A 27,972-nucleotide genomic window follows, 5' to 3' on the forward strand; every position below is an offset into this window, starting at 1 on the left:
ACCTTGTGAATTTCAAGAACTATCTTCCCATTGATGCTAATGGGTAGATGAAGAGTTCTTTAGAGATTGACCTCATTTGCTTCAGATGTATTTGGATGTTTTTCAGTTGCGGACAACTGTTTAGAAGCCGGGGGGGATGTCACCATTTGGCCACCCAATTGGTCTACCCATGCTTTCTCATTATGTATGTACATTGGACTGGCGTCCATGGCAATTGCATACGCTGGGGAGTGATGCCACCCATGTGATGCTGTGGACTTGGCTTTCCGTTGGGACTTGTGCCTATGTTTACATGCCCGGAAATGCCTGGAGGATTGGTGTTCCATTGGGTCTGGTACCTCGTGTACTTGCTTGAAGCACGTCTATTTTGGTATGGTCTCATGAACAGGGATTGTCCATACCAATGCTGCATTGCATAATATCTTTATGTGCTTGCTTGCAATTGAAATTGTATGCTGTTTTCATGCTTGCGTGACCAATGTGAGTTTCGGGTAAGGGGATGTCCTCCCGTGAACCGGGTGTGTGAAACTGTCTGCTGACATGGTTATGTGGCATGTGACAGGTGGTAAGTATTGGTAAAAACCTAGCCTTAGGAATTAGCAGTTAGTGTGTATACACTTCATTAAGTTTTGGGCGACCAAAACTCACTTATAAGTTATGACCAGCCCTGTGTTCGCACACACTGATGTCCCAAGGTGGACAAAACCCAATACCCACCGCCCAGACCTTATCCCCCTTGTACAAAGGGAGCAACTAGCCATGTGTCCGTTCTAGCTTGCACCACAAGGCACTTGTCCTCTCTACTTGACACCTAGAGTGGACAACTCACCATCTCTCTCTTCCCTCTCTCTGGAAGTAGACTTTCTCCTTCCCAATTCCATATCTAAGCTTGCTAGTGTGTTTTCCAAGCTTCCAAGAGTGTTTCTAAGTGGTGTTCACTCTCCCACACACTCCCAATGACTGAAATTCAGCAAAACAGCTCTTATTTTTGTTGTAATTTTTTGTCTTTTTGCTGAAAACCCTAATCAACCTTACTTTCTAGGATAATTTTGGGGGGGGGGGGGGTGGGGGGGGGGGGGGGGGGGGGGGGGCTACTCTACTTTTGGAGTACACGCCTCCCTCTCTCTTTCTATGACTTGCTTTTTGGGAAAAGTGAGGCTTAGCGCAGGTTTGAAGAGGAATTTCTGAAAAAAAACGCATATAGGCAAGGCTGCAGGGTTGCGCCTCTCTCATGCTTGCTTTTGGAGAGACTGTAGGCAGGCAGCGTTGACTGGAGGCTGGAAAAACAGTCAGGAGGAGCTCCACGCTGCTGGTCACGAACCGCTTCTTGGAAGGAGATACAGCCGGGCTGTGCTACAGAGTACAGAGGTACTGTTGGGCTGTGCTGCAGAGAACAGAGGGTGTTATGCGGCGCTACAGGGCAAAGACACAGGCCTATTGCTCTCTCTCTCTCTCTCCCTCTTTAGCTCCTGGAAGACTGGTTGGCTGCTGGCTGCAGAGCATACAAGCGCCTACAGGTTCTCTTAGTGGTTTTCTCTCTCTCCCGGCTGCAAGACAAGAGGACAGGACAGTATGGGGTTTTTCCTCGTGTCTTTTCTCTCTTGTGAAAAGCGACATAAAGACTTTAAGTTTCTCTCTCTCTTTGTGAGCAAGTGGGACTGCAAGTGATGTCTTATGGAGTCTCTCTTTTCACTGGCTCAAGACTGTTCTAGAGTGGTTCTCTTTGGCCTTTTGTGAGAGGAAGGGTTTGGCAGTTCAGAGGGTGGAAACAGGACAAGATTGTGGGCTGTTTTGGATGAGTTTGTGGACTGTTTTCATGGCTGAGTTTATGGCTATGTGCATGGTTCAGTTAGATGCATATTCAAGGCCTGATGGATGTACAGACTTAGCAGATTAGAGGAGATAACAGTGTGGTGTTCTTGGGACACAAGGTTGTGTAACCTCTATGCTAAGAGGTCTTGAGGATTGGAAGATTGGACTTGTAGACATACGAGCCATGAATGGCCATGTTGTAATCATCTAAAACTTTTCCATTGAAATTGAATAAAGAAATACCGAAAGGATACCGAAAGGGGCGCCAAGCTTTGGGGCCAACAGGTGTCATTCTCTTCTTGTTTTGGAGCACTCTAGCTCCTGTTTATTTGTTTATTAGCTGGACTACAATTGGATTGGGTGACTGCTAGTCTACCGCACTTTGGTTTCTACCAGAGGCCGGTTTCAGATCATGTAAGTAATGTGTAAACATTGTGGTAGCAAAATGAGCTCTCCATCAACAACAAGAAGTCTTCTTTCTCTTGGTTAGAGTCAAGTGATTGAAGAGTTAATTAACAATTCCATGACAGCAAGGTTACCGATAGAGCCAAGGGCACGTATAGGGGTAGTGGGTTTTCCTATCGAGCCCTAGTGTATGGCTCTAGGACTTTTAGCAGCAGCAACGGTAGTAGTAGTAACTTGTCATGTTGCTATGGGATGGGTACAATGGATGCTGGAGACTTAAATTGTTAGTGGAACATGGCATGTACATGTTTCAAGAAATAGTTGAGGCAGACATGATCATTTGAGGTGGACTCGTATATGTTAGCTAACTGTTTCATTTCTACGTTGGAGCTCCAGATTAAATAAATACCTACTCATGTAATCATCATAAATCTATAAATCTGTATCGTTGCTATTAGTTGGTGACTCTTTTTTTATTTGAGTGTAGTAATTGTATTAGATGTTGGGGTTTGAACTCGTGCTCCGAGCTGAAGGGCATGGGGCGATGGTGTTCGTAATTGAATCTGTTTTTGATATTGTTTTTACACCTTTCTTGAGATTGCTCAAACGAGGTTTCAATTAGTTTCACTGTTCAAATACATTTTATTTTTCAGTTGGTCCTCTTTCTCAAAGTTTAGTTTCTGCTTTCAGATTGACCTTGAGCAGTATTCGACTGGTGCCCACATTGCATCAAGGATGTTGTATATGGTAAAAGAATGCTTATTCTGGGCTTTTTAAAAATCAGAGTTGAGTTTGTCTAGGAGTGTCCTTGGGATGGAAAGACTGATTAGTAGATTCTTGCAGGCTGACAACTCCTTTCATGATATCCATGGCAAAGTGGTAGCTGATCTTGGCTGTGGTTGTGGGAGTTTGGGTGTGGCAGCATCATTATTATCAGCAGAGTCTCTCTCTCTCTCTTTCTATCTGTTGATCACATGTTTTCATTTTATTTTTTCTTTCAGTTTTCCATGGCTCAGTATATCCATGGTACCATTGTATTACTTTTGATCTCATAGGCCCTTGGGGTCTTCCGTAGACCCCTTTGCTTCAAAACCACCATGCCCTCCTCCTGTATCTTCTCATTTAAAAAATATCATCTGTTGAGCCTATTTCAATTCTTAGTTTTATCTTTTTGTTTTAAGGGAAGAAATAAGCTATTTTAATACTTAAGACATTGACTTAATAGTTGTGATCTTGCAAGCCCTTTGATTCATGTATGGAGGTTAACAAAAGTTTCCTCTTCTTTTTTCTTCCCTTGCGCCCCCCCCCCCCCCCCCCCCCCCCCCCCCCCCCCCGAAAAAAAAAAAGGAAAAGAAAGAAAGAAAGAAAAAGAAAAACCCATTGTCATCAATCACACCTATTGTCATATGGAAACCATAGTTGGGTGCCACGTAGACATGCTAATTAGTTTGGGGTAGGTTTTGAAGCTGCTAACCAGTCCACACAGGTGCCCAAAGGTGCTTAGGCCAAGCATCCAAAGGTGGACACGTTAGCCTAACATGAACAAATTCAATGAATTTTATGGACATTCTTTTGGGCCTGCAAAAGGCTGGCCGACTGGAGCAGTTATGAGTAGGCAAAGGTTAAAACTCAGCATTCAGCATTGGTTTTAATCAAGCTTGAGTGCTGGACCAGCAATTTCACAAGTCCAAGTTAGCAAAAGGGAGCTTGGAACAGCAATTTACAGCACTTAAGAGCAATGGATTCTCCAAGACAGGTTGGGAGGAAACTTATGAAGCAAGGAGCACTTCAAGAGTGCTCTCTCTTAGAGAGCAGCAACTTGCAAGTTAGTCAGTGTCATGCATTGGTAACTTACTGCACATCTTTCAAGAGTCCCAATTAGAACAATAATTGTAAACATTCATAATTATTCATTGAATTAATGCCTATGTAGGAGGTTAGGTTGAAACACAAATCTCTCTCTCTCTGCATTTTCAGTTTTGCACATCTTAATTAACAACATCAATATAGTGCGCTTCTGTTTAGCATTTACCATTGGAATCAGAGTGTAACATGCAACTGGTATGATTGTGTGACGCACAGCAAGGCCTTCTTTATACCTTTATTTTAGTGAGCATGAAGCAATCCTATTAAAGTGGATTAATAGAACTGTTTTGCTTGGTAACTGTTTTGGGAAAAAAAAACTAGGGGGAAGCTGAGCATGCAAAGGGAGGTGAAATGGGAGGCGTGGGGGAGGAAACGAAGGAGGGAGGAATTACAGAGGAGGGGTGAGAGCTGCTGTGGACCTAAGAGATGGTGGGCATCGCAAGAGCCCAGGGAAGGGCCGGACGGGGGGCGCGGGGGGGGGGGGGGGGGGGTGGTGGTTCGGTGCGGGGTGTGGGTGGTGGGGGGGGATGAGAGAGACGGGCAAGAGCAGGTTGGGAAGTAGTGGGGGCTGATACACGAAGGAGAGGGGGGCTGAAAGCGGGAGATGCAGGGGGGATCGGCAGCTTATAGCTCTCAACATACAGCACCTGTTTTTAGGGATGCCTTTTAAGACGGATTAGTTGTAATTTACATAGTCTACCCTTCTTTACCCATTTTTTCCGTCCCCTACTGTTTTCTGTCCCATTTTCCTTGCTTTTTCTACATTGAACAGCTCACATCAGGAAAGTGAGGTAGTTGCTATTGTCTGATCTTAAAAGCATTAATTCATAGCTACTGAAACCTAAGTACTGTGTTTTTAGTAGATTGTAAACAGATTGTTTGTTTACAATTTACAATTCCATTTTCTCTTTGCGTAAATGTCATACTTTTTCAATAATTGCAGTCACGTGATTGGAATTGACATTGATATTGAAGCTTTGGATATTGCGATAGAAAATTCTATCGAACTTGAGGTATTTGATCTTTCACAAATTATTCCAGCAAGGTCTTCTACACCAGCATTGTAAAGACATATAAATGCTTAAGCTTAGAAGGCTTTTCAATTGATTTTGTCTAAGGTGTGATAGGTAAATATGGATTTGATACAAGGGAATGTTGCAGAATGTAACCTTAAAGGTACGTAATATAATGTGTTCTCTATGCTTAGCGACCTTTGGATGGATAGAATACTATCTTTTGCTTGGTTAGTTTGTGCTACCCGTTTATGAAAAAAGAATCATGGCTTAAGCCCTTCGAACATGCCTCAAGCATGGGTGCATTTTGAAAATATATTTATTTTATGGGGTTCTGTCAAGGTGTTCGATTGTGTAATTTTTTTGAGCCCCTAAAATCAGTAGTTGGTGGAAATCCTCATACAAGCACGCTTTTGAGAAACTAAGTGGACTTCAAAGCACGGTGGTGGAACATTACATGAAAGCCGTTTCTTGAAGTCTCTTATATCAAAGAGGGATGATTGTAGATTTGTTCCGTCTCCAACTTGAAAGCACATCCACCACCATTTCTGTGCAAGAGTGTGATGTGATTGTGCATATAGGCTCTGAAGGCTGTTGGATATCAATGCTCCACCCTCATATTGTATTTGCGAGGGATTGCCTAGCTTATGTTTGTACGGCCCCCATTATGAGTAGTAGCCGTGGTTGAGCAGCCTGGACACCTAACATCCCTGTATTGACATGGGAAGGTGCCTAGGAGGCCAGATGGTTTAGAGACGGATTGGATTTGATTTGGAACACTGCCAAGTAGGCTACATGCTAAATTGGACCGTTATCTCATAACAGTCCACACATGGTGCAATATTTACCCTACGTTAGTGACTAGTCCCCCGGAAGAAGCACCAAATATGTTGAAGTCAAGCGCTTACCTTAGCCTCGCGAAAGCATGTGTCATTGGGTCTTGCCTTTGAGCCGCAAATGCAACTTCCTTATGTGGGTGGGCTAGCTCATCCGTCACCGTCCTCACTCGGCGCAGAGGTTATGGCTTAGAAGACAAGGGACGAGTGACTCCTTGGCTGGATATACTTCCCGAGAGCTAAAGTATCCACAACCTACCCCTTGGCCAATGGTGTGGCTAGGTTTGGCCAAGTTTGACGGAGTTATCCACAAAATGGATTAGTGAGCCTAGAAAGGGATAGTCTTAAAAAAGGGGACAGTCTTAAAAAAGGGGAGATGGTCCTATGCAAAATGTATATCTTCCACCACAATAACCATCAAATAAAGGATGACATTGCACTGGGGTTGAGCTTAGTTCTAGTCCTTGGGCTGGAACATTTTCTTCTAGGGAGGGTTGTTAACCTTCAAACCCTCAATTTGTGCACATTGTGCATTCATTCCTCTCAATTATATCATTTGTATCCATATTTTGAATTCTTTATGCTCTGTTCAAAATTTCATGTTTGTTTTTGAAAATAGAAGATGATTTCTCTCTGCAACAATTTGATCTAGTGAATGGTGACTAATACAGGGTTGAAAGTGGATACTGTTGTAATGAATCCTCCATTTGGCACAAGAAAAAAGGGTGCTGATATGGTGTTTCTTTCTTCTGCATGCCAGGTTTGATAACACCCCATTTATGTCAATCAATAACATAGTCAAATCAAGGAGCATGTGCCCTTACATGAAAAAGCAAGCTACACATAGAAAACTCGACAAAATACACACATGTTTGCTATTGGAACGCTATTCTCAAGAGACAATGGAGAGAACAATACAAGACTTGGTGCAATTCTTGAAGATGCACCACATACCCTAGAGGGTGATGTATATATTAGAGAAAAAGTTGCCTATTGGAGAGTGCTGTTGCTGATTGGCAGGGCTGAGAATGCATGGACTGAGAGTGGAAGGCCGCCCTTTTCCCCAGAAAAGTCCCCTAGCTGCTGACCAATCGGGCCTTAGTTGGAGAGTGCTGTTGCTAATTGTCAGGGCTGAGAATGCACGGACTGAGAGTGGAAGGCCTTAGTTATCCCAAAAAAAGCCCCTAGCTGCTGGTTGAGGTGCTCAGGACCAAATTGGGCCTTAAAAGTAATTTTACCTGCTAGTCTAGTTCATTAAGCAAGAATGCAGGATAGGGAGAATGTTTCACCCACTTTTTATATCCCCTTAGGATATTGGGCATTCACACTGGCCACTTGCCCTATCTTGCTCGAGAAAATGCTACAATGCCATGTGTAGAGTTGAATTGAGAAGTGTGAGGACACTTGTCGCACTTTTATTCTCGTATCTTCCACATGACCCAAATCCGAAGGTAAAAATTCCACAATCTTCAGCTCTAGAAATATCCCGGATGATAGCTTATTTCACAATTTCGCTTTGGCAATACTCGATCTTTGTCGAATTCCGAAGGTAATGACGTGAACTGAAATTCCGTCGGAGATTTGCCTAAAAAAGGTAACTTTTGCTAAAATTTAGGAGGTGATTTCTGTGTGTTTCAGCACATGAGAAAGACATGTAAGTACCATGTAAAAACCTGTTTCATTGCTCGCTCTCTCCCAAATCCTCAAGAGTTCGCCATACATACTTTCCACTTGACAGTTGAGCTCCAAAGCCTGTTTCTGTGTCCAAGAAACCGTCTCGATTGCCTGGACCATGCTACAAACACTTAGTCCTCTATACTGGATAATCCCCCATTCCAAAAGCTTGTACATTCTTGATCTTTTGGGCATCCAAAGTGTTGGGTTTTATGCTGTGTATGCACCCAGAGGAGTGCTAGTGATCATCAGTAGATTACTGGGGCACTTTTTACTTCAGTTAGTGGAGGTTTTTCCCCCAGTTTAGCTTAGTTTCACTTATATTCAGTTTATAGGTGTTTTGGTCCACCCGGCACATTTTATGGCCGGACATGTGAACACATCTCTTTAGGTCACTATTATGTGGCTATTGTACTTCACTTTTTATCAAGCTGAATACACTGAAGTCGTGTTCTCTCTCTGTTGGCCTCTACGCCTGTTTGCAGCTTCTCCAAACCCTAACCCTAACACCCCTTCTGCCTTCATTTGGTATCAGAGCATTGAAGGCTTGCCATTGCCCTGCTTGTACACAGTCGCTTTCATAAACTGCCCGTAATCTGCCCGTACACAGTGCGCCGCCTGCAGTAGTCGTACAGCTGCCGACCGTACACTGTTCGCCTGCAACTGCCGTACCTGTTCGCCGCCGTCAGCAGGAGTCGTGCATTCTGTACCTGCTCCGTACAGTCAGCGTCGACTGTACTTATCAGCGCTGGTCGACTGTCGACTGTATTCAGTCGACTGCTGCAGCACCGTACTATACCTGCCTGCCCGTATATTGTACCTGGTCGCCTTGCTCTACACTGTGCAACTTCAGTACCTGTCAGGCGTCGCCTTCCTTCCGTACCAGTCAGCACACGTCAGCGCCGCCTTGTCAGTACCTGGACAGCAGCGCCGCCTCATCAGTACCTTCACAGTACCTGCAAAGTATTAGCCTGCAGTCGCCTTCAGTCCTGTAAAGTACAAGTCGATTGTACCTGCACAGTACAGTCAACAGTACGTGTTCTTTTTGGTGGACTGTACCTGCAAAGTATTAGACTGCAGTCGCCTTTAGTCCTGTAAAGTACAAGTCGATTATACCTGCACAGTACAGTCAACAGTACGTGTTCTTTTTGGTGGACTGTACCTGCATATGTACCACAACCTGCTCAGTCAATCTGTGGTAAGCATTAAATATTCTGTTTTGGGGCAATACTATTTTCTCTGTGAAAATCTACAGGCACAACAGGCAGATTTTCTAGCAAAGAACTATACAGGTTTTTTGCACAGTTTGGGTGCAGTAAATTTGGGCATTTTTGGGGCATTTTGGTATTGTGTACGCCATTTGCTGCTCTACTTAGTCATTGGTGCATTGAGCTGCACATTCAGAGGATTGAGAGTGCAGGCATATTTGGGTGAACTGTATTCAGTGGAGTACAGTTGTTTTCAGGGTTCTTGCTATTGGGTTTTTTGATACACAGGTACAAACATTGTGCGTAGGCATAATGGCAAATCAACAGCAGAGTGATGTATTCACGTATTTGTCTAAAGAAGACAAATTGGACGGCACGAACTACTCCTTGTGGAGTTTTATGCTGAAAAATGTGCTTGTGGCAAAAGGTCTTTGGGATTTGTTAGTGGTGATGAACCACGTCCAGGTCCATTGGCTCCAGAGACTCCTCCCCAAGGGGGTGCTCGTGGACGAGGACAACAGGTATAGGCTCATTGCATTGTCAGTACAGAGGTCTATTATACCTCATATTCGTTCAGCTGGCTCTTCACAGAATGCATGGGTGACTTTGGAGCAGATGTATGCTGCTCGTAATGAGGCTAGGATCTCATTTTTGAAAGAGAGCTGGAAAATCAGAAAATGAATGAAGGAGATGTGTCTAGCCACTTAAACAAGCTGCAGGATTTGAGAGAGCAACTCATCAATGTGGATGAGATTATTCCTGAGACACAGCTTGTGTCCACCATCTTGCACTCTTTGCCAAGATCTTACTTGGCTTTTCATACCTCTTTGAACCTCAGCATGAGGAATGCCGTTGAACCCTCAAGTATCAAGAACTTGTTGCTCTCTTGCTACAAGAAGAGCAAACGAGGAAGAATATGAATATGAACACAAATGCTGAACAAGCATTTACTACAGGTCAAAAGGGGAAAGGAAAAACTCAGCCAAAGAGTTCAAATCAAAATTCAGGTGATGGTGGTTCTTCACAGGATACCAAGAAAGGTGATGGACAGCCCAAGAAGAAGGGCAAATGTCATTACTGTAAGAAGCCAGGTCACTACATCACTGAATGTAGGAAGAGGATTGCCAAAGAGAAGGCAAAGGAGGCTGGGATGTCTGTTAATGATGCTTCTAAAGCTCCTCCAGAGACTGCTTCTTTTGTTGAGGACAGGGATTACTGTTTTTATACATGCAGCTATGATGCCTCTTGATCTTCACAGGCACTCAGTATGACAGAGCATGCATGTACTTGGTATTTTGATAGTGGTGCCTCAAAGCATATCACATCTCGCAGGGATTTGTTTAGTCATGTTGGCCCTGCCCTTGTTGGCAAAACTGTTCAGTGTGCCAACAATGCTTCATATCCAGTTCGTGGCATTGGGGAGATTCAGCTCACAGCCATTGATGGCTCCATTCTCCGCCTTACAGATGCCTTATATGTACCAGGGATAAAGAAGAATTTGTTGTCCATTTCTTCGTTAGCACATTGTGGTATGCAAGTCCACTTTGATGATGATAAATGCATGGTCAGAGACAAAGGTAATGCCTTGACCTTGATGCTTACTGGTACATTATGTCATGGACTTTATCAGTTGGATGCATTTCAGCCAGTGGATCAGTCTGCTTATAATGCATTCACTCTTACTCCAGCTATGGTTGATGCGGAGTTATGGCATGCTCGCATGGGGCATGTCAATTTTGGTAGTCTTATGCTTATGCAGCGACATAACATGTTTACAGATCTACCTCCCATGGAGAAGCCTCCAGATCACATTTGTGAAGGATGTATTTTGGGAAAAATGCATAGGTTTTCCTTTCCACGTGATCAGGCTCTAAGAGCAACTGCAAAGTTGCAGCTTATACACAGTGATCTTTGTGGTCCCATGCAGACGAAGTCATTAGGTGGTTGCTTCTATTTTGCAACATTTATTGATGACTTCTCTCGTATATGCTGGGTCTATCCTTTGACACAGAAATCACAGGTATATGATGCATTTTTGGCCTTTGTAGCACTTGCTGAGACAGAGTCAGGATGCAAGGTCAAGACTCTCCGTTCTGACCGAGGGGGGGAATATATGTCACATATGCTGAATTCCTTTCTTGGGAGTAGAGGTATAAAACATCAGTATACTACTCCTTACACTCCACAGCAGAATGGGGTTGCAGAAAGGAAGAATCGGTCACTCATGGAGATGGCCAGATGTATACTAAAGGCAAAGAGGCTACCACATATCTTTTGGGTGGAAGTTGTCATGTGTGCTTGTCATATTTTGAATCGATGTCCCTCAAAGGCATTGGTATCCATTACTCCTTTTGGGGCTTGGCATGGCCGCAAGCCTTCTGTATCGCATTTTCGTATCTTTGGGTGTCTTGCATATGCACACATACCCAAAGAGTTGAGGAGGAAGCTGGATGATAAAGCCACAAAATGCATTTTTGTTGGGTATAGCCGTGAGAGCAAGGGCTCCCGGTTATATGACCCACTATCCAGGAAGATATTCACTAGTCGGGATGTGATTTTTGATGAAAAATCAGAAATATCCATGGCTGGTTATGAGGCAAATCAGGCTGAAAATGATGTGTTTGAAGGTCTACTACCTATGGAGTTTCATTCCACAGTTGGTGATCCAACTCATGAAGGTACAGGACAGCCAGCAAATGATGTAGGTGGTGCAGAAATTCAGCAGCAAAATGAGCCAGAAGCTGAACCAAATATGGGGCAGCAGGCACCACAGGTCAGACACATACCTAGATGGTATTTGAGGACATTACAGGACAGCCATTTAGAGGGTCCTCTTACTGGTGGTACTCGTAGGGAGACACGGACCAATGAGCATGCACACATCATGGATTTGAATCTGGTTATGGCAGCCAGTTTACAGGATGATGATGGGCCTGATTCATTTGTGGATGCACGAGATAATGTGCATTGGAACAAAGCCATGCAGGATGAGCTTGATTCTATTAAAAGGAATCAAACATGGGATTTGGTTGATCTGCGCAAAGGCAAGAAAGCAATTGGTACTAAATGGGTCTATAAGTTGAAAAGACATGCAGATGGATCCATTGACAGGTACAAAGCCCGTCTAGTTGCAAAGGGCTATGCACAGAAGAAGGGCATTGATTATGAGGAGACATTTGCTCCTACATCCCGTATGTCGACACTTAGGTGTGTCATTGCATTGGCTGCACATCGTGGTTGGGTTGTTCACCAGTTGGATATAAAGACTGCGTTCCTACATGGGGACCTCGAGGAGGAAGTTTATGTATTTCAGCCCATGGGATTTGCAGAACATGGTCATGAGGGGAAAGTATGTAGGCTGAAAAAGGCCTTGTATGGTTTGAAACAAGCTCCACGAGCTTGGTATGCAAAAATAGATGCTTTCCTACTCACTCAGGGATTTGTGAACAGTCCATCAGAAGCCACTCTGTATGTAAAGAAAGAAGAGACAGATCTGCTGGTCATCAGTCTTTATGTGGATGATCTCTTGCTCATGGGATCAAATGATGACAAAATTGCAGCTTTTAAGGAGATACTGCAACAGACATTTGACATGTTTGACTTGGGGCTTGTACAGTACTATTTGGGCATACAGTTTGTGCAGGATAACAGAGGCATTGGGTTGTTGCAATCACGGTATGTTGCTAAACTTCTGGAGAAGTTTAAATTTCAGGATTGCAAACCTATTAGTACTCCTATGGAGCCTGGGATGAAACTGTCACTACAAGATGACAGTATTTCATTTGATGCCACTACATATGCTCAGGCTGTTGGGTGCCTCATTTACTTGTGTAATACAAGGCCAGATATTCAGTATGCAGTCTCTCAGTTGAGCAGATTCATGCACAGCCCACGGTTGTCTTATTGGCAAGCTGTGAAGCGTGTATTCTGTTATTTGCAGGGTACCTTGTCTCTTGGATTGCTTTATCCTGAAGGGGTTGACATGCAGTTATACGCTTACAGTGATTCAAATTGGGCTGGTGATTTTGATACCAGACATTCCACTAGTGGAAATTGTTTCTTTCTTGGCTCTTCATGCATTTCTTGGCTAAGCAAGAAACAGACCACAGTGGCCACTTCATCTTGTGAGGCAGAGTACAGAGCAGCCTACACTACTACTGTTGAGTGTGTTTGGCTGCGTCGTCTCATGACTGATATGGATATTTCAGTGGAGGAGCATACACCTATCTATACTGATAGTCAGAGTGCCATTGCTGTGGCTAGGAATCCTGTGTTTCATGCTCGCACGAAACACATTGAGATTCACTATCATTTTGTTCGGGAGAGACTCCAGGCAAGAGATATCAGTCTGATCTACTGTCCTACAGATCAGAATGTGGCAGACATCTTCACCAAGGCATTACCACGTCCGAAATTCGAAGCATTCCGCAGTGCTTTGAATTTGTTTCCTTTTGGTGGATGATGTACAGTGATCACATATCACTCCAGGGGGGTTTGTTGGGTTTTATGCTGTGTACGCACCGAGAGGAGTGCTAGTGATCATCAGTAGATTACTGGGGCACTTTTTACTTCAGTTAGTGGAGGTTTTTTCCCCCAGTTTAGCTTAGTTTCACTTATATTCAGTTTATAGGTGTTTTGGTCCACCCGGCACATTTTATGGCCGGACATGTGAACACATCTCTTTAGGTCACTATCATGTGGCTATTGTACTTCACTTTTTATCAAGCTGAATACACTGAAGTCATGTTCTCTCTCTGTTGGCCTCTACGCCTGTTTGCAGCTTCTCCAAACCCTAACCCTAACACCCCTTCTGCCTTCACAAAGGCCATTCACACACATGAATTTTGGAGATGCCCAAAATGGTGACAATAGTGGTATCAGAGCCAAGATTAATTGCAAAGCTTGAAGGCGGTGAAGAACCAAAAGACAAAGAAGCTTTTGAAATTCAAGGGAAGGTAACTCTTCAATTATAATTTGCAAGGAAATTCTAATACCCACTGGTCAACCAAATCCCATAAATCTTTTACCAACAAGGTAAACAAAGTTGATGATATGAAGATTGATCCAGATAAGGTTGAGAATGTCCTCGAATGGCCAATTCCACAGACGATTAGGCAGTTGAAATCATTTATTGGTTTCATTAGCTTTTTCAAGAAGTTCATCGAGGCTTATGCCAAGATTGCTACCCCTTTGACTCAGCTTTTAAAGGAGGTGAGAAGCAAGAAAGGCAAGATAAGTCCTCTAGTGGTTTGGAGTGACAAGCTAGATCGGTGTTTTAGAGCACTGAAGGAGCCAGTCACTTGAGCACCTATGTTGTAGATTGTGGATCCTAGTAAACTTTTTGTGGTTGAAACGGATGACAGTGATTATGCAATAGGTGCTATATTGTTCTAGAATGGAAGACCCATAGCCTTTGAAAGGAAGAAGCTTTCAAACGCATAGATGAGGTAATAATTGAGGAAAAGGAGCTTCTGGCTATTATCAATGCAATGAAAACTTGGAGACACTATTTGTATGGGTCTCGATTTGTTGTCTGGATGGATCCCCATTCGTTGAACTATATTTATGATCAACCTGACCTAAAAGATCGGCAAGCCTAATGTTTTGGCCTCATGCACGAGTTTGACTTTGAGATCCGTTACCATAAGGGAACTACCAATCGGGTTCTTGATACCCTTAGCAGGATCCCGAAGGTCAATGCTATCTCTTTTGTTGACATAATGACTGACTTCTATCTCTTTGAAAGGGCATTACCAACATGATTCCCATTTTGGTCGAATCTGGCTCGGTTCGAGATCCAACTGTTTCACACACTCTTATGAGTCCTGCTGAGAGAAAGATATTCTCTAGAGGTGGATTACTGTTCAAGGATGGCAAGGTTTGTGTGTCCAGTGATCTAAGCGTCCAAGCTTTGATATTGCATGAGTGCCATTACGCACCTAATGTGGGGCACCCAGGCATATAGAGAATCTTGGCCTTGGTTGGCAAGGTTTGTGTGTCCAGTGATCTAAGCGTCCAAGCTTTGATATTGCATGAGTGCCATGACGCACCTAATGTGGGGCACCCAGGCATATAGAGAATCTTGGGTTGGCCGGCATTTCTATTGGCCATGCATAAAATTCTTTGTTGAGGATTATGTGTGGAGTTGTACCCAGTATTGCTAGTTTAATAAAGCTAAAAGGCTCAGAGCTGGAGAGTTATTGCATCCTTTGCAAATTCCTGAGAACAAGTGGCAAAGTATCTTGATGGATTTTGTAGTTGGATTATCCAAGACTAGTAGGGGTCATGATTCAATTTGGGTCGTTGTGACTAGTGTACAAAGATGGCTAGATTTATCCCTACCAAGTCATCGCGGTAAAGACCACGAGTTGGCTTAGCTATTTGTGAAGCAATTGTATAAGCTCTATGGACTGCCAGAGGAGATTGTCAGTGACGAGGATCCCAAATTCAGCGCACAATTCTGTTAGTGAGTGCTTTCAAAATTGGAAACACGCTTGAGCATATCATCTTCAAATCATCTTGAGTTGGATGGTTAGATGGAGAAGACGAAACGAACTATGGAGAAGACAGTCTAGTAAAGGTATCTTCCGCAGATTGAGTTTGCTTATAACAATAGTAAGCATGTGGCTGTAGGTTTTAGCCCATTTATGCTTATGTATGGTTATTAGCGGAGGTCACGTATTGCCTTAGGACTACGGGGGGTCCAGTTGCAATCAGCAGTGGATTTCTCGCAAGATATGCATGATATGTTGAAAGTTGGAAGGGAAAGTGTAAAGAGTGCTTAGGATTGCTCTCGGTATTATGCTAACCAGCGATGATTCCCAGGAGTTTTACAAGAGGGTATGTGGGTGTATCTTAAAGTCCCAAAGGACTCTAAGACAATGAGGATTGGTAAGCATTACAAGTTATCTTCTTGATGTTGTAGTCCTCTTTGATCACAAAGAAGATTAGTGATGTGGCTTACTAGTTAGCACTACCTCTTGGGATCAAGATTCACCCGGTGTTTCACAGGTGAAGGTGATGAGATTGTGCTAGTGGAGGAGATCTCTAATCTCGAGGACATGACTAGGTATGTTCCAATGGAACCCGAGTTGGTTCTGGATCAATGTACTAGACGGTCATGACATACCATCTATTTAGAGTACTTGATCAAATGGAAAGGACGATCTGAGGTCGAGTCTACATGGGAGTCAATGTGTAGTGTGAAGACTCGCTTCACCATATTCATTGTTGAGGACATCAATGGTTCTTCAGGGGAGGAGTATGCTACGTCCCAAGGCTACCCAAGGATAAGACCTTCAGGTTAGGTTAACCATAGTGTAGGGGTAAGGCATCTTAAGTGGGGGTTAGTAGCTTTTATGAGACGTGTGCTATATTTGGCTCCTTGTTTATAGGAGGCCTATATAAGTAAACTTTTTTAAGTCAGTTTTAGGGAGAGCTCCTCAAACCTGGACTTGAGGCCTTGAGACTACTCTGTGCTTACATCCAATGGGTGTGTACTCGTGGTATGGGACGCCAAGGACTTTGCACCTGGAGCCTTTTCTGTGCTGCTACTATCCCCCTGTGCTCAGAGGTAAGCCTAAATGGCTCTATGGTTGGGCAGTGGCCTGAGTCTTGTGTGTTCCTATTTGTTTATACTTAATTGCAAGGTCTATTAGCCAGGGGGCTTCACACCTACCCTTGTCCTCCACAGATAAAAGCAGTGTGCCCTCTTCTCTTGGAATGAGTGCCTTGCCCAGGTGATGTGATATGCAGCGGAAGTCTTTGTATTGGTTGATCCTGTCACACAATATGCTCACACCGTCTTCTGTATCCTGAGTTTCGTGAGTTTAGCAATCCATTTCATTTACTTCAAACTTTAAAGAGATGAGAGAGAGATAGATGAGAACTGTACACCAGATTGGGTCCCGAATTACCCACTGAAGGGCCCCCTATCCCGATAACGAGATAGTATTTGCTTTATTACTTTAGAGAGAATGACTTTGGACTGTAGATAAGCCAAACGCAAGATCTTGGAGGATCGGAGAGCGGCTGATCTGTACACTGCTGTAGAAACACTTCAATGACTTGATCTCGAGCCTATGCACTCCTCCCAAGGGCATGAGGAAGGGCTGCACACCTGAGGCTCAAAGAAGAAGAAGGTGGACTGTTCTACACACTGTTAGAATGCTGAAAACACATATGAATGCTGAGTTACCTTCACCAGATGACTGCTGAATGTGTTGATGATGCAGAGAAGGCTGGACATTGATGCAAACAACTGTTTCAGGGCTGGAAACTGCTGTAGACTGTTGCTTCAGGGCTGGAATCTGCTGTGGACAGAAACGCAGGTGTCTAGAGAGGGCTGTGGACTGAAACGCATGAGCAACAGAGGACTGCAGGGCTGCTGCTGTACGGCTGGAGCAAAACGCAGATGGACTGCTGTACGGCTGCACCAAAACGCAGGTATCTGCAGGCTGCCAACTACTGATTTCTGGCGTGGAACTGAGCTGAAGGGTATGCTGAATCTAGGGCATGAACTGATGCTGAATTCAGGGCTGAAAGAGGCTGAGGACAGGCACCTAGGGCTGGGCTGAAGCTATGGATCTCAAGGGGCTGGAGAAGAAAGCTTATGGGCACTAGGGCTGGATTAGTCTTAGGCTGAAAGCAAGAGAGAGGAGAGCTCTTAGCACAATGAAGACTGAATGAGCAAAAGAGGCTCTAGGAGAGCCTATTTATACTAACTGGAGGTTGGTCATTTAATAAAGTTAATATTTATAAATGCCCAATAATGCAAATAATGATAAATAAATACTAATAAATATGGAAAAAATACCAGATAAATCCCAGTAAATTCCCTTAGGCTTTGGGGATGTTCTAAATGATGCACAGGCATATGTATGCATATTATGCAAGATGCAGAGTGCTTTCTGATGCAAACCCTAAGGCTTCTACTGACTCTACATGCATGAATGATTCTCTCCAAGTGGGTTAAGGGACTTGACTGACTGACTGACCCACTAAGGCTGAGGAATGACCTACGTAGCTCGTGCCTGACTTATCCTGGACTGAGGATGTACAATGGGGTCACGGCGTACGACAATTATCATCCTATTGGGTTCTAAAACTGTACAACTGCTGCACTTTTGATGATGAGCCATCTTGTCACCATGCACTGAGTGCAGAGTGCATGTGACATTCCCTCCTGATTAGCATGGCTGCAGGTTCATGGCTTCCAAGTAGTCCGCCAATAACTGTGGGTGCTCCTGGAAGAACTCCTCGTCGAGCCATACGGCTTTGTGGGTGCCTCGATCTCGGAACTTCGTATAGAACTGATGAATCCGTCGACCGGAACCATGCTTCCATCGATGAAGAAGGATCTGCTCAGGCTCAATAACTTCTGCCTCGTCTACCACGTCTGGCTGCTGTTCATCTGAAACATCAAACACTTCTGGACCAACATATGGTTTTAGCCAAGAAACATGGAAAACATCATGCATTGTCCAACTGGCAGGCAACTTTAACTTCATTTAGACATCACTTATCTTCTTAACGATTGGAAAAGGGCCAAAACTACGGAATGAAAGCTTGGGACAACGTTTGCCCACTTGTTTCAATCTCTGCTTCATGATACGCAAATAGACCCAATCCCCTTCCTTGAAGTGGACATCTCGTCTAGATTTATTTGCCTGTCTGCTATATGCTTCCTGAGCTTTGGTCAAGCGGTCCTTAACTGACTCAATATTCTCGGAAAATGCTTCCGTGGTTTTATTAGCCTCTAAAGATGGAGACACCATTCTCGTCAAAAGAGAAGAAAAACGGCGACCAAAGGCTGCTTCATATGGAGTCTATCCGACACTGGATGAATGAGTGTCGTTTAAGATAGCTTGGACCAATGGAAGATAGTGCTCCCATTTGGACTGCTGGTCATGACAATATGACTTGAGGACATCAAAGGCCAACTGATTATAAATTTCTGTCTGGCCATCTGTCTGGGGATGGAATGCACTAGACAACTGCAACTTAGTTCCAAAGTTTTCAAATAATGCCCTCCAGAAATGCGAGGTAAACTTGGAATCTCTGTCTGATGTTATGGTGCTAGGCAAACCACAAATTGGATACCAATGCTTGAGAAACAGACGGGCTACGTCCTCGGCTGTGGCCGTATGCTTGCATGGGATGAGCATGCAGAATTTACTAAAGCGATCCACAATGGTAAAACACTGAGTGTTACGGGATCCAGTGGATGCTGGTAGAGGCCCTACAAAGTCCATAGATATGTCGATGAAAGGTCCGTCGGGGATAGGCAAAGGTTGAAGTAAACCTGCCTTCTTTGTATGGGGAACCTTGACTTTTTGACAAATCTTACAGGCTTGTACATGTGCATAGACATCACGCCTCATCTTTGGCCAATAAAAGGACCGTTCTAATTTCTCGAGGGTACTGTTGATACCCCTATGTCCTCCAACTAAGGAGTCATGGGCATCGTGGAGAAGAGCGGAACGCTTTTCTCGAGTAACACAGAGACGATTCTTGTAGAACAACCAACCGTTCTGTACTGAATAGTGGCCAGGCTCAGAAGTGAGGGCCAAACTATACTGAGTACCAAACTCAGGGGAGTCGACATATTGGTCTTTCATACTATCCAAGTCCTTCCCCGTGATTTCGAGAATTGTAGCTTCTTGGACTGCCTGGATGCTGGACTTTCGACTGAGAGCATCTGCTACTGGGTTATGCTTACCAGGGATGTATTCAATCATACCTCCAAACTGTTGGAAGATTTGACTCCACCTGGCCTGTCGATCACTCCACTGGGCACTTGGCATAGTCTGAAGCCACTTAAGTGCTTGGTGGTCTGTTTTCACTGTGAAAGCCTGTCCATAAAGAAAAGGCTTCCAATGTTTGAGGGCTGTGATCACACCCAAAAGCTCTTTGTCATATACCGAATAATTCTTTTCGGCAACATCCAACTTTCTGCTGTAATAAGCCACGGGTCTATTGTCCTGCTGGAGGACTGCACCTATGGCTACATTGCTGGCATCGGTGATGACCTCGAAAGGTTCGTCCCATGATGCTAACTTTAATACAGGTGCTTCTGAGGCAGCTTTCTGGAGTGCACGGAATGCATCAAGTGCCTTACCTGTAACTGAGACTTTCTGCTTGCGAGTCTTCACCCCCTTGAGCAAGTCGGTAAGAGGTGCTGCAAGGTTGGAAAACTGATGGACATGTGTGCTATAGGCCTGACAAAGACCTACGAATGAACGGATTTCTTGGGCGGTCTTAGGAATATCCCAATCTAAGATCTCTTGAACCTTTGAGGGGTCCAGTCTAATCCCATCGGAACCGATGATGCAGCCCAAATACTGAACTTCCTTAACACTAAAGATAGACTTTTTGGCATTTATGTAGAGCTGATTATCTCGCAAAAGTTGCAAGACTTTCTCCACATCTTTCTCATGCTGCTCCGCAGTGGCTGAGAAGACTAGTATGTCATCAAGGAATATGAAAATACACTTCCCAATGTGGACTGCGAAAATCCTAGACATCATCTTATTGAACGTTGCGGGTGCATTTGTAAGCCCAAAAGGCATGACTACGAACTCGTAGTGACCACGCTCTGTCCTGAAAGCTGTTTTTGGAATGTCAGCTTCAAAAATGCGGACCTGATGGTAACCACTCTTGAGGTCGATCTTAGTGAAAAATTTAGCACCGTCTAAACGCTCCAAAATGTACTCTATCCTGGGCATAGGAAACTTGTTCTTGATAGTGAGTTTGTTTAATGCCCTGTAATCTATACAAAGGCGTGCAGACTTGTCCTTCTTTTGGACAAATAGGATAGGTGCAGCAAATGGGGAGGAAGAAGGCCGAATGAATCCGGCTCGGAGAAGCTCAGATAACTGCTTTTCCAACTCGCCCTCTAAAGTCTTGGAAAGACGATAGGGAAACCTGCTAGGAGGGTCTGATCCAGGGACCAAATCAATGTGATGGTCCTCAAGGCGAGAGGGTGGGAGACTGGGTGGGAGATCATCCCTAAGCATAATGTCCTGGTGTCTGGATAGGAGGTCTGCTAACTGAGGGACTGAGGATGTAAGGGATGCTACTAATGAGGGAGGGGTTGTTTGAGCACGAACATAAAGGAGTGCTCCTTCTGCTCCCTTCCGGATAGCTCGTCTGGCCTGGAGATGTGAAATCAATGGGATGCCAAGAATGCTTCTATCCCCACGAATCATGATAGGCTCAGGAAAACCTTTACAAATAGTAAAAGTGTCCTGCCCCCAATTGGGAATAGGCTCATACTGACGGAACCACTGAATTCCTAAGATCATGTCACACCCTAACAAAGGTGAGACGATGAAATCTCTTTGAAATGAGGCCTTCTGAACTTCAAAGGCAAATTGCTGTGCCTTCTGGGAAATGTGGGTGCGAAGACCAGGTGTAAACCCGTCCACATCCAGATGATATGGGACTAAAGTGCAGTTCAATTTATTAGCCAACTGGGGAGAGATGGCGTCTTCAGAACTACCCATATCGAAAAGGACTACAAACTGTCGGCCCTGGGCAGAGCCATAAGCTCGGATAAAGCTCTTCTGAGCAGCATCGCTCTCACCCTCCTGCTTAGCATCAAATACCACGGATGGTATAGGATGCATGGAAGGTAAAAGTTGAACTGCATTTGAGGTAGTAGGCGGGGCTGGAGGAGCTGGGGAGGCTGTGGCAACTGTGGCAGAAGGAGCTTTGGCAGCTTGTGCCACTTGCCATTTGTGGCAATCCTTCTTACCATGTCCTATAATATGACAGAAAAAACATCTATTTTGTGACTGGTACTTCTTTTGCTCCTCTGGAGGAAGATAACCTCCAGTAATGCCTGCTTTAGCCTTTTCATCAGGGGTTTTCTTAGGTTCTTTATCCTTTTTACCCCCTGAACTGGAGCTATTACTGTTGTCCTTCTTAGCATCTTTAGAAGATGCGTTACCTTTCCCTGTCTGTGCAGCTGATTGCTGCTGCTGGGGTTTGGTACTGGACTGAGATGTCTGCTTGGGCTTGCCCCCGTTGAGCTTCATTTCTTCATTCTGAGCGAGAGTCAAAGCCCGGTCATATGTACTTGGTTCAAAGTTACGAATTGTGAACCGAATGTTGGAGTCCAATCCACGAATGAATTGCTCCATCTTGGCCTGCTCAGATAACCCTAACTGCTGTGCTAAAGTAATAACCTTACCGGAAAACTGAAGCACTGGGGAACCGTTCTGCCTGAGTCCATAGAACTCGTCTTTCAGACCGGTCATGTACTGGGGCGGGAGAAATCTGGTCTTCAGGTCATGGACAAAGATGTCCCAGTCAAAGGCTGTGACACCTGTGGCCTGGTCAGTATGAATACTAGACCAATGCTGCCACCAAGTGACTGCCTCACCAGTGAGATGGGGAGCCGCTAAGTGGACTTTGTCTTGAGGGTCTGTGATCCTAGCTAATGGAAAATGAGCATTAAATTGATGAACAAATTGATTAACTGAAGAATGATCACACTTACCATCATACTTGCTGAAATTCGGTTGACTGCGAATGATGGTGGTTGCTGCTGCGGGATGCTGGCTGGTGACACCTATGACTGGGGAGACTGAGGAGAGCTGCTGATACCTCAAGTGTATGGCCTCCTTTTCCCGTTGGTGTTCGAGTAACATACGTTCTTGATCAAGCTCACGTTGGTGTTCCCGAGCGGCGAGTTCAGCCTGACGCTGGTCTTCGTCGATCCTGTGTTGGGCTTCCTCATAGTCCCGTCTTTCTTCTTTTTCTCTTCTCCTTCGGGCCTCGTCCTCTCTCCTTTGTTGTTCCATCTGAAAGAAGAGGGAGATGTAGTCGGGTGCTGCTGGAGGTGTAGAAGGACGTGCTGCTGCTGCCTCCAAGAGTTGGAGACGCTCCATGAGTAGCTGGTTCTGAGCTCTTAGAAGAGCTATGGTGTCTGCTGTAGGCGGAAGAGCAAGGTCTCCTTCGGGGGAGACGTCTTCCGGCTGATGAGTACTCTCTCGTGTAGACATGATGCTGAAGTCGGTGGTCGTGCCGGAACGCAATCTAACCATCCAAGGATGCCCCCACGCTAGGATACGGTGTGTGTGGACTATCTGAATTTGATACCAATGTGATATGCAGCGGAAGTCTTTGTATTGGTTGATCCTGTCACACAATATGCTCACACCGTCTTCTGTATCCTGAGTTTCGTGAGTTTAGCAATCCATTTCATTTACTTCAAACTTTAAAGAGATGAGAGAGAGATAGATGAGAACTGTACACCAGATTGGGTCCCGAATTACCCACTGAAGGGCCCCCTATCCCGATAACGAGATAGTATTTGCTTTATTACTTTAGAGAGAATGACTTTGGACTGTAGATAAGCCAAACGCAAGATCTCGGAGGATCGGAGAGCGGCTGATCTGTACACTGCTGTAGAAACACCTCAATGACTTGATCTCGAGCCTATGCACTCCTCCCAAGGGCATGAGGAAGGGCTGCACACCTGAGGCTCAAAGAAGAAGAAGGTGGACTGTTCTACACACTGTTAGAATGCTGAAAACACATATGAATGCTGAGTTACCTTCACCAGATGACTGCTGAATGTGTTGATGATGCAGAGAAGGCTGGACACTGATGCAAACAACTGTTTTAGGGCTGGAAACTGCTGTAGACTGTTGCTTCAGGGCTGGAATCTGCTGTGGACAGAAACGCAGGTGTCTAGAGAGGGCTGTGGACTGAAACGCATGAGCAACAGAGTACTGCAGGGCTGCTGCTGTACGGCTGGAGCAAAACGCAGATGGACTGCTGTACGGCTGCACCAAAACGCAGGTATCTGCAGGCTGCCAACTACTGATTTCTGGCGTGGAACTGAGCTGAAGGGTATGCTGAATTTGGGGCATGAACTGATGCTGAATTCAGGGCTGAGGACAGGCACCTAGGGCTGGGCTGAAGCTATGGATCTCAAGGGGCTGGAGAAGAAAGCTTATGGGCACTAGGGCTGGATTAGTCTTAGGCTGAAAGCAAGAGAGAGGAGAGCTCTTAGCACAATGAAGACTGAATGAGCAAAAGAGGCTCTAGGCAAGCCTATTTATACTAACTGGAGGTTGGTCATTTAATAAAGTTAATATTTATAAATGCCCAATAATTCAAATAATGATAAATAAATACTAATAAATATGGGAAAAATACCAGATAAATCCCAGTAAATTCCCTAAGGCTTTGGGGATGTTCTAAATGATGCACAGGCATATGTATGCATATTATGCAAGATGCAGAGTGCTTTCTGATGCAAACCCTAAGGCTTCTACTGACTCTACATGCATGAATGATTCTCTCCAAGTGGGTTAAGGGACTTGACTGACTGACTGACCCACTAAGGCTGAGGAATGACCTACGTAGCTCGTGCCTGACTTATCCTGGACTGAGGATGTACAATGGGGTCACGGCGTACGACAATTATCATCCTATTGGGTTCTAAAACTGTACAACTGCTGCACTTCTGATGATGAGCCATCTTGTCACCATGCACTGAGTGCAGAGTGCATGTGACAGGTGAGGTCAGCTTAAGCCATGTATGTGTATAGATTTCTTTGCTATAGTGCGCACTGCGCGTGTGTATGTGTGTGTGATTATTTTTGTGCACGTTAAAGAATAAGTAGTGTACTCAACATAGTTATCCTTGATCAAGAATTGGAGAACTCCAACATATCGTGCACTTTTCACAGTCCCTAATGCTTCTTGGCAAGTTGAGAAGTTTCATTGCAAGTTTACTTCTATATTAGCTCTCTTTTTATTTCCCTCACTCTAAAGAAAAGCTCATTTTCTTTGGAAGTTTCATTTTATATTGTCGCATGTGCAGATTGCGAGGTCAACAGTGTATTCTTTACATAAAACTTCTACTCGAGATGTGAGTATCAATCAGCCTTTTCTGTTTAGGTGAAAAGTGTTTTTGTATGGATCAATGGATGCAGGAATGACCTGTCACTGTCTTGGCAATCTGACTGTTGATCATCCTTTTACCTTGGATTAGAGATTAATTTATCTTATCACAACAAATGTATTTCCTTTATCAAAGCTGGTGTGCGCTTGGATGTAATACAAGCCATTGGAAAGAGAATTTCAAGACAAGCATCAGCCTTTTATTAAAAATAAAGACCTTTTAGGAATATACAAATTATAGTATGAGGACTTTTTATAATGGTTCAAGCATCCAAAGAAATTGGGTTAATGTGTGAGAAATGAACCATTTGGCATAACCACTCAACATACACATAGAAAGGATCTTTCCATGTCCACAGACGTGTAGCCTGGTGGTCTAGAGTTCCCTCACCTCTGGACCTGGTTTTGATAACTGCCAGCCTACATCCACTGGTCGTTCTATTATATATCTCACAAAAAAGAAGAATCTTTTCACCAATACAAATCAAGCTCAAATGCATGGGAGAAAAGACAATAATCCACTTCTGAAACTTTCTGCGAAAGATGGCTGAACATGCACACTCCAAGAGGGAGCTAAGAAGGCTGAAATGGGAACTTAGAGGCTGGTCCTACTGTGGTGGAAAAGGGAAAGAGGTTTGGGGGTGGAGGGTGGAATGAGAAGTCTATGAGCTTATGTCTTTACAGGTGCCTTGCTTGCTGCTGCCTGACTGTCAAAGTTATGGGCCGCTGTCTGGTGTGAGATCCAGGCCTGACCACTTACAAGGTTAAGGGGTGCTGTCGGTTCTATGGAATGGGTTTGCTTGATGCCAGCCCATACTTTTCCTGCTTATTGATTGCATACTACTCTTTACGATGCCCAAATCTGTAGAAAACCCACTCAAATTAATCTCCAAGTAGTAGTGCAGCTCTTTTAAGTTTTTTCCCTATTTGTCATGCAGCTGCTATTTTACACCCAAAGTCTGCTGTTTCCTGTTAGTTGAAGATCTTCATGTACGAAGTGGAATGGATGACTTACCATCTTGGCAATTGGATTGGATGTCAGCTTACCGTTTTGCCTCTAGCATGGCCTTGGTGGTATCTGCTTACAGGCTTAACCTTATAGACCACTGGCACCCAATAGCTTGCTTGCCTTCATTCAAACTCATTAGATATTATTCAAGGCATTCATCTCCTCATTCATGGATTCTACTCACTTTTCATGGCCTTTTGCTGCTTAAATGACTGAGGATCACATATGGGCCGCTGTCTGGTGTGAGATCCAGGCCTGACCACTTACAAGGTTAAGGGGTGCTGTCGGTTCTATGGAATGGGTTTGCTTGATGCCAGCCCATACTTTTCCTGCTTATTGATTGCATACTACTCTTTACGATGCCCAAATCTGTAGAAAACCCACTCAAATTAATCTCCAAGTAGTAGTGCAGCTCTTTTAAGTTTTTTCCCTATTTGTCATGCAGCTGCTATTTTACACCCAAAGTCTGCTGTTTCCTGTTAGTTGAAGATCTTCATGTACGAAGTGGAATGGATGACTTACCATCTTGGCAATTGGATTGGATGTCAGCTTACCGTTTTGCCTCTAGCATGGCCTTGGTGGTATCTGCTTACAGGCTTAACCTTATAGACCACTGGCACCCAATAGCTTGCTTGCCTTCATTCAAACTCATTAGATATTATTCAAGGCATTCATCTCCTCATTCATGGATTCTACTCACTTTTCATGGCTTAAATGACTGAGGATCACATATTCACCTGCATGAACTATTCTTTCTTTCTCCACCCCCCCCCCCCCCCCCCCTCCCCACCCAAAAAAAAAGATTCTTCTATTAGTTAAAAAAGATCTATCTAGAGGACACAGTACAAACATTGCTCAGCAGGAAAAGAAATACAACACAGAGGGGTGCTTCCTCCATGGCTGGCCACTCTTGGAGGAAGGCTACATTACTAATACAAAGGTAGAAAGCCACATTATGGGCCTATTCTGAGTGTTGACACCAGCCTCCCAGCCTCTACAAAGGGGGGCTAGCATCCAGCTGAAGAAAGGATCCTCCGGCAGTCTGAGGATCCACAGGGGTCTCATGCCGGGAAAGAGTGTCGTCTTGAGTGCGGAGCCTCTCTACTAGACTGCGATAGAATAAAATCGAAAGCGAACCGGAACAACCCCCCCCCCCCCCCCCCCCCCCAAACTGCTGAAACCTCCGTATGCTCCCTATGTGCCGAACTAACTGGGGCAGTGGTGCCTAGGGAAGAGTCGGTGGGAGTGCTGCATAGGTCCTAGGCCTGCTCGAAGTGGAGGCATCTGTTTCCTGGAGTTCAGCTGCGGGATTTGGAGCTGTAGCCAGGGGAACCTCAAGCCCCAGGTGTCTCACCCGCAGCTGAGATCTCAGCGACTGCTTCTGTCCCTCTAATGACTGCAATGTCTGCAGCGACATCTGCGATGGTGATGCCTGCGGTGATGACCATGTCTCTCCCACCCCTGGTCCTGGAAGGATAACTGCAAGGGAACACCTGGTGAAGCTCTTTCATCAGTTGGTGCAGGCACCTATGGGGGAGGGTAGGGAGGGGGAGGAGGTCAATGGCGAAGTAAGGGTGCCAGCTCCGGGTGAAAGGGCTGACAAGCGGGGGTGTGAACGCCGATAAGGGCAAGAACGGGCCAAGTGCCCTATGTGGCAGCAAATGAACCACTGACCTGGCAAGCCTGAGAACTCCACCCGCTGAAGAAAGGAGGAGCCCTCCAATAGAGGAATCAAGTGTTGAGGCTGTCCTGTGAGGGGAGGTTCTCCTGTCCTGCGAGGGAGGTTCTCCTGTCCTGCGAGGGAGGTTCTCCTGCAAGGGGAGAGGAGGGAAGGGAGTCCAGCTGCCCGCGCCACAGCTAACGCTGCCATGGGGGGGAGTCAAGGACCTGTCAGAGGGTGCACTGATCGTCGGGTCTTGCAACCCCAACAACGGAACTCATAAAATCAGGCACTAAGAACTTTTCCACCCTTGCTTGTATGATATACCCGACAAGTTCAAAGATAAGGCTAAATCAGCTCTAGATACTCTTTGGGGAGTCCAGGAAGGCAAACAGTGATGGTGATAGCAAGAGCTGCATATCTACTTCTGGAAAAATACAGTTTGGGGCGGCCTCGGTCTCGGGTGATGAAGCGACTTCCATGAAGTCCTTTGAAAGGGGGGAGACCAGAGGGGGCACACCAAACTGGCACAAACTTTGCAACCGGACCGGAGGGAAAAAAGGGGAGG

At 44.9% G+C, this 27,972-nt stretch overlaps 1 protein-coding gene across 3 annotated transcripts in view; it reads left to right on the plus strand.

Annotated features, from left to right (window-relative positions):
- LOC147603934 (S-adenosyl-L-methionine-dependent methyltransferases superfamily protein) overlaps nt 1-27,972 on the plus strand; it is a 141,912-nt gene that overhangs the window by 90,382 nt on the left and 23,558 nt on the right. For 2 of the 3 annotated variants that reach the window (XM_086796206.1, XM_086796207.1), the window contains exons 2-7: nt 2,908-2,964; nt 3,061-3,158; nt 5,027-5,096; nt 5,211-5,259; nt 6,604-6,692; nt 24,656-24,703. In XM_086796206.1, coding sequence (XP_086652332.1) covers nt 2,908-2,964; nt 3,061-3,158; nt 5,027-5,096; nt 5,211-5,259; nt 6,604-6,692; nt 24,656-24,703 — 411 coding nt within the window. The remainder of the gene's footprint in view (nt 1-2,907; nt 2,965-3,060; nt 3,159-5,026; nt 5,097-5,210; nt 5,260-6,603; nt 6,693-24,655; nt 24,704-27,972) is intronic. The other variant, XM_086796208.1, reaches the window with a different exon arrangement.

Source organism: Cibotium barometz, chromosome 63 (assembly GCF_041138505.1).
Source record: "Cibotium barometz isolate CiBa-2024 chromosome 63, ASM4113850v1, whole genome shotgun sequence".
Classification (NCBI taxonomy): Eukaryota; Viridiplantae; Streptophyta; class Polypodiopsida; order Cyatheales; family Cibotiaceae; genus Cibotium; species Cibotium barometz.